Raw genomic sequence first — 7,712 nt, 5'->3', positions numbered from 1 at the left:
AAAAAAGATCTCGGAAGCGGGGACATAATTGAGTGCAAACGCCCATATGTACGCTCCAAACAGCAGGCTGCCTCAACCATGCCGACGACGCCGTACGCGTAGAATAGAAGAGGGAACTCCACCAAGCTGGTGGTGTGTGTGTCTCGCGGCGGCATCAACATCACATCGGCTTCCGTGGCCTTCAGGCCTGTAGCAAATACATGAATACATGAGTGACAATTGTCATTGATGTCAGGCGTCTGGACTCATTAAATACTCTGCCCGGCGAAACCCTGCAAGCACATTCACTTGGCGGATCCCGAACGTTGCATCGTCTCCTCCTGATCAAGAAAATGGCGCTCAATGTTCCAGCGCGTCACCTGACAGTTTGCTTTGTTGGACTGTTTCCCCTGAGAAAACATGACTATTTGGGGCAGAAAAGGGGTTTGAACCCCATTCTGGCGAAGCACTGCAACGTTCCATCGCCGATACTGGAAACTTTGCCTCTTCATCGTCCCTGGTCAGCAAGGGCGAGACCGACAACAAAACGCCACAACGCAAACACAAAGGAGATCTTGCGCAGTTCATCGATGCAGTCGAGATGTCAACCTACATATGGATGCGGGTGCATGGTCCAAATCACGATCGCCCACACCACCCACACAATCACACGCCATGATTGCCGATTGATTCACATCAGACTAATCTAGTCCAGACTATGAGTAGCCAGAAGACGCAACGCGGCTTCCAAGGAGCTTGCATACACAAAATTGCATTTCTTATATCCGTGTAATTTCCGATACAAAAATAGAAAAGAAAACAAAATCAAAAGCGATCGAGAACATGTCGCCACGCTACGCGTGGCAACTGGCCAATTGTTGCCTGCGGTACGGTGTTTGCTTATCGCAAACGCGAGCATAGCATCGGCGTACCCAGTGCCAGATTGATCACGATGGACCACAGCTCAGGCTGAGTGTGCGTGACGGTGTACGCGATCGTCTTCTTGAGGTTATCATCGTGCGACCCTCTCGGATCGCGAGCATCAGCGCCGCAAAGTGGTCGTCCAGGAGCACGACGTCCGCAGAGACGCAAGCCACTTGCGAGCCACTACCCATGGCAACCCCAATCGCGGCCTTCCGCAGCGCTGGGGCATCGTTTACTCCGTCCCCCGTCCCCGCCACCACCTCCTTTCTCCGCTCAAAGTGCTTCACGATCTCGAGCTTCTGCTGCGGCGTTGTTCGAGCAAACACAATTTCCTCTTTCTCCATCACCTGCAGCCACGCTGTGTTATTGTGCTTGTGCTGCATGTCGAAACACATGCCAACCCAACAACAAAGCGAAATGCATCCATCGGGATCCATGCCACTGCGTCATAGCACTCTATGACTGTTGCATGCAGCCTGGCAAGTGCGCTACCCACCCAGTGTTCGGCAGATCCTGTGATCTTTCGGGGCCAGTTGCCTGGCAATGCATGAACACTCTGGGCAGGAATTGTGGCCGCAACCCAATCAAAGCACTGCAACCTCTACACAAACATACTTATACCTGCAGAGGATGCACTACAAAGAAGAATATATATGTTTTTCATTATTATAAAATATATATGTTTGTAGCCAGTGAAGACATCAATATCGTACCAAGTCCCACTCGGCGTCGTCGTGTAGGTTGGTCAGCATGGCACCGGTGACCACAAGTGCCTCACGTTCGGGTCGTCCAAGGGAACGGCTTCCTCCTCGACGCCGTACTCCGCAGCCACCTCGCGGCGAGTCGGCAGTGTCACAATGTTGCAGCGCCTTGCAATCGCCTCGGCCGTGAGCGGATGATCCCCTGTTGGCACGCGCAGCGTACGAGTTATAAATTGCGGGAGCAGAAACATGAACAATGAACAGAAACAAAGAAATAAATATACGAATTGCGCACAGAGAAACGAATATACGCATTTGTGCGGACTGGCAGGCATGTGATGCGGCAGTGATGCCATCACGAGTGAACGAATGGCAATCTGCATTGTATTTTGCCAGTCGTTTGCACTGAGCTTCCGTGAGCTGACATAGTTAATTTTACCTTATTCGGGTTGCAACAGCACCACAGACTGATCACCATAAAGGACTGTTGAGATCAGGACTAGATGCGACGTTGCATGTTCATGCAAATGATACAATGTGCGCAGGGGCATGCCCAGGAAACTAATTAGAGAAGCGTTGGAGAAGTTGCTCTAGAAGCAAATTCCGCCGTAGATTACGCCTGCCAACATTCCTCGGCGTTCAAATGTTCATTTTCATTTTTAACTACGCTTAGTGAGAACAGTCAGTGCTACATCCCATTCAATCATGTATTGGGTGACAGCTGAAACCCACTTGCGCCGAACCAAGAGCCGAACACCTGACCCCGCAATTCGACGATGGCAGTTCAACAACTTGACCATAGGTGGATGCTCAGCGTACTTTATGATATCGTGGGAAGCAGAGAGTGGCCATATAACTCCAGGAGCAAGTGTTCGGCTCTTGTGCCGAGCAATGGCGGCAAGTGCCGATCATCAAGCTGCGACGGGTTGGGCATCAGCGTATAAGTTGCATGACGGAAGGTTGCGATGATCGCAGAAATCCCATAAGCTAAATCCGGGATTGACAAAGGGGCCAAACAATAAACTATATGTGGACCCTGCTATATGGTGAGCACCCGAGCAATCTCGCCTAGACGGACTTCTCCGTACATGACTCAGCATGTGTGTGCAGCCAAATCCAGGATGGATTAAGGGGCCAAACGGCTGAACTCCAGCGCAGAGTCCATGCTCGTATACTCAATATGCTCCACACATCACCTCGAATCGCAGCATGCCAAGAGCAGCTGCTCAGAACAACATCATGCGCGCTGACTTTCATGGCTTCTGTTTCATCGCGCTAGGTATTCTGCCACCGTCATCAACGCCGCCTTGTTTGGGCTGCGGTCTTCAATATATTTTTGATTTATGCTACCGTCGCAAGCTATCGCTGAATTTCCGGCAGCATTGGTGGCATGGATGTCGTGATATTCACCGAAAAATGAAAGACTTGGCTTGTTTACCTGTCACCATCGACACCGCCACCCCCGCCCTGCGGCACTGCACCACCGCATCGGGCACGGCAGTTCGAGGAGGGTCCATGAGAGAGAGGAGACCGCAGAACGTGAAGTCGGCAAGCAAGCCCTGCTCCTTTGCATCATCTTGTGATTCAGGCATGACGGGGACTGCGTCACGCGGCAACAAACGGAACGCATGACCGATAAATCGTTCTGCCATGGTGCCAAATGAGTCGTACGCTTCATGCATATCTGCCTTGAATCCTTTGCTCACGGGTAGCTCTCACACGGTAGATATGATGCCTCACACGCCAGAAATTCCAGAGTAGTATTACAAGCGACAGGGCCGGCAAATCTAGGAAAGGCTATTCCAGAGTAGTACTTGGCATTTTGAATGACCATTTGGATGCGGCAGTGATGTATACATTTACGTCATGAATGATGTATATGTACACATCACACACACGAAGCCGCATGCCTGAGACCCACCTCCCTATATTGTCACTCAATACCCCAACTTTCACGTGCATCCGTTCAGCTGATTGGCTTAGAGAGGAGCTCGTCAGCCGCTCCAGACCAGCCTGGTAAACCAGCGCTTCTCCAGACTGTGTGATTCGCGGGACCGGATGAAAATTCACGTAGCCTCGCACAAAAAAGACGCCCGGAACCCAATCTGACAAAGCACTGGGGTCCACACGCCCGAAAATTCACGCTTTGTTTTCACAAACAGGGGGGTCAGAACCCAATTTGGCGAAGCTTTGGGAACAACAAAACGTTGCCAGCTGGATGCAGCACATCTGCAATCTCAACTCTCCTTGTGCCAGGTCTGCCACTTTCTCTATCAACCTTGGTTCGGCGCAAGCAGTTTTCCGGTGTGCCCAGGACACTGACGGTTAGAGAACTTGCTCTTTAAGCACATTTCGCCGTAGATTATGCCTGCCAACATTCGGCGTTGTCCAAATTTCCCATTTTCCTTTTTTATCAACCCTCGTGGCACTGATTCCCGCGCATCCCTTGGAGATGCCAATGCCCATGTAGATGCGGTAATGCTGTAAAAATGTTCATCATCATCTATAACTCTGTATTTGATAGCTGCAAGGCCTGTCAACCAACCTACACCTGTTCACGCTCAACACAGGTTTGAGCAGCGTCTTTGTGATATGGCATGCTTCTGCTTAACTTGTCACTCTCAATTTGAGAGAGCTGTCGATGTTTCAAGATTGCTGTGAAAAGGCCAACCAAAGGAAGGCGGTACTGGCAACGGGCAAGTTGAAATTTCCACACATGCCAGTGTCCACGTAAATGCGGTAGTGTTGTATGCTTGAAAAATGCATCATCACCACCCATGTCTATCCAGGTAGCATTGTATCACAGCATATGCATCAACACCACACAAGTCCATTTGTAACATTCTACTCAATAAGCACCGCAACGGTAGGACCGATTCCCAGTAGTCAATGTAAATGCGAATGCGGTAGTGATGTATAAAGATACATCATTACATCACATAGATAATGGCAGGAAATAGTAAAAATGCAACAAAGACAGCACATGCGAAGTGATGTGAAGATTCATCATCACCAGCACAAGGTCTCAACTGGCCTTTGTGATAGTGTCTGGAGCACAGTGCGATGACGTACTCCGGGGCGCCCTTGAGGAATGCAAGATAATGGCTCTCGTTCCCAGGTAGCACCGTCATGGTGAACGCCCACTTGTTCTTTGAATTGAAGGGGATCGTAAACACCGGCGCAAACCCGCTCCGAATGTTGTCAACGTCAGTAAGCTTATCACAGAACCGAAGAAGCCCCGAGTCTGTTGCATCACCCAAGACCCTGCACGCCGGTGATCCATGTGCAAACAGTCAAATGTGCTGTTGTATAGACGGGAAACCATGCACCAAGCACAACTGAGCCAAGGCGTTGAATGACGAGCTCACAGGCACACATAGGCAAAGGCACATAGGCGAGATCACATGCCAAAGTCTAAACAAACATTCAAATTGTTAGGAAATACCGTTTGTATGTTCCTGATACGTGTCAGTGTGTCAATTAGGACTTTGGCCTATCAAGTGTTATTGAATGATATGGCTTGATAGGATCTCTTGATCGTAGAATCGCCATAGTAGATGCATGGTTTTCTCAGTGGATTGCAAACTATTGGGATGGCGAAGCACTCTGTCCACATGAATGTGGATGAATGAACTGGTATATAAGTTGAGTGCCTAGCCTGGCAGCTCCAACTTATACTGTAACGACGAACTGTTCTGCTCGTCGCTACTATCGGCAATAGAACTGTCACGGTGCATGTGTCATTTCCAACAAAAACAACGTAAAGTAAGCTGTACTGCGAGAGCTGAGACCTTGAAGCAATCGAAGCTTCGTAGACTCCAAACATGAACGCACCTTCGTTCAGTGTCCCAAGTGTCCCCAGGGTCGCCGACAAATTCAGCCTTATTGTTAACGCAAGCGATGGTGAGAAGCCGAGACAACGGAGAAAAGCTTGCAAAGACCCCCGCTCCAGAGGCTGCAGCATCGGGGGTTGCGGTGGGAACGGTGTATAGGTTGATGGAGAACGGGGAACGAGATTGGCGGCTGATCGACGCCTGCAACACCAGCACTTGTTACATTGCATGCTACCATACTGGTTTGTATCAACCATCAAGACTGTACCGCTATATAGGGGCTAAAAAAGATGATGATGATGATGATGTATCGCAATACCCTGGCGATAACAGCGAGTGCTGGGGGTGATGTTATCAAGGATGGATTTGTCACCAATGCGCTATGGGAACTCAGCATCGGCTTATGTAGGGGCAATTCTGCTGCACTGGCAGATCAGCTGCTCCAGTTGATGCCCTCCATCGCATCAGCCATGGCTCTGCAGCCCAACGCCACAACCCAGCTGCTCCAGATGGTCCCACAACTTGCCTCGGCCATGGCTGGACAGCTCGAACATGGGGGCACCGCCACTGTCGCCGCTCAGCTGTTGCAGGTCATTCCAACTCTCGCGTCCGCCTTGGCGACACAGGAGCCAAACGCAAGCGCCCAGCTCTTCCAGATGCTTCATCCTCTCGCTTCAGCAGTGGCATCCCAGCCCTATGCAGCCGCTCCCCGTGCCTAAGTGCCCCCAGCATCCGTCAACCATTCAGCCCAGGAGTCGATGCAGGAGGACACATGGGATGCTGGCGATGATGCACAGGGTGACATGAACATTGCAGATCCGGAGCCCACGCTGCTACCCACATTGCCTGCAGCACAGGTGCCTGCCGAGAAGCCCGCCAAGAACCCAGTGCAGAAGCCCGCTAAGAAGCCAGTGCAGAAGACCACTAAGAAGCCAGTGCAGAAGACCACTAAGAAGCCAGTGCAGGAACCCGCTAAGATGCCTGTGCAGAAGCGTGCCAAGAAGCCAGTGCAGGAGCCACACAGTGGAAGTGCAGCGAAGCAGCATCAGAAGCGCGGACGCAGCAACTCTCCCGATGCTGCTGTCGGCAGGCGCAGCTCCCGGCCTAAACGCGCACGCGTTGCAGACGACAGGCGGGTGTACTGTCTCAAGGGGAGGGGGACTGGTGCTCTGTGGTTCCTCAAATTTTCTGCACAGGAGCTGGACTCGGACTTGCACACGATTGACGATTCTGAGGAGACGGACGGGTTTGAGGTGCCCGTCAAAGATCCGGTCTCTGGGAACTGGGTCGCTGGGCGGGCCAAGCACGACACATTCGTTGCAGCAAGCACGCCTCTGGTCAGGATCAAGCCCGAGTATCTGCTGGAGGATGGGACGCTCTGCATCCCGGACGAGGCCATGAGCCGTCTGCGTCAGCACTTCTTTGGCAGCTAAGCTTAGCCGCCTTGTACCCAACCAGGTGGTACTTCGCCTGCGTCTCGGGGTTGTGCCCCCATCGACCTTGCCGTCTCTGACAACTCACCGTATGTCATCTTGTTGGGCAGGCACTTCTCACTGATGTATGCGTGCCGGATGTCGTTGATGCTGGAGGGCTTGCCCGTGTAGGTCTCACAAACTGTGCGTATGTACGAGCCGTACTGTCCCGGGCTCATGGGGCGTCCGTCAGGGGACACGAACAAGTGCGAGCGTGGATAGTCTTGCATGGATTTTCGTATCGCGCTCGTCAGAGTCGCTGGTAGGACGTCGGTGATCACGCCGAATGACTTTGCCGTCTTGTATTGCTGAAGTATTAGCTTGCCTACTGCCTTCGGGTTGGTGGGGATCAGCACGTAGTTACCTGAATATTTCCTGGGAGCCGCGTTGCACACCAGCAGCTCCCCGAGATCCAGCCTCTGGGGGGTATGTCTGTCATCATGCGTAACAAGAAGTAGGCCTGGCTATGTTCCTGGGTTTTGATCTTGCTCTTGAGCTTCTTGGCCGCTGCCTCCATGCTGGCGATGCTGGTCATTCGCTTGCGCTGAGCCTTGGTCATGACGTTGTTGTTGCGCTGCGTCCGCTCGATGCCTGACTGCCCTTGGTGCACCAAGCGCAATGCGTTGTACGCGTCCGCGTGCTGCTCTGCAAACTCTTTGTTGTGAGCAAATATTGATAAGGCCGCAGTTGAGTAGCTCTTCCGCGTTGAAGGGCTTGTGTAGTGATGCTTGCTGACCCCCTTGCTTGAGCCTGCGACGTCCAGCAATGCTTGCTCCAGAGGCTTGCCTGTCATCTTCACCAGC

The 7,712-nt window shown here is 51.9% G+C and overlaps 1 protein-coding gene across 1 annotated transcript; it reads right to left on the bottom strand.

Moving 5' to 3' along the window:
- Positions 1-40: 40 nt before the first annotated feature.
- On the bottom strand, positions 41-3,256 carry LOC149809177 (uncharacterized; the record flags this gene model as incomplete). Its single annotated transcript, XM_089994971.1, has 5 exons — positions 3,043-3,256; positions 1,661-1,806; positions 1,400-1,504; positions 1,004-1,280; positions 41-187 (listed from the first exon to the last, which is right to left on the bottom strand). Coding segments are annotated over exons 1-5 (889 nt in total), but the record flags the coding sequence as incomplete, so codon positions are not given.
- Positions 3,257-7,712: the final 4,456 nt, after the last annotated feature.

Source organism: Nuphar pumila, unplaced genomic scaffold (genome assembly GCF_984573655.1).
Source record: "Nuphar pumila unplaced genomic scaffold, dmNupPumi1.hap1.1 HAP1_SCAFFOLD_1604, whole genome shotgun sequence".
Classification (NCBI taxonomy): Eukaryota; Viridiplantae; Streptophyta; class Magnoliopsida; order Nymphaeales; family Nymphaeaceae; genus Nuphar; species Nuphar pumila.
The sequence above is the reverse complement of the archived record's forward strand: the minus strand, read 5'-3'. Positions and strand labels throughout refer to the sequence as shown.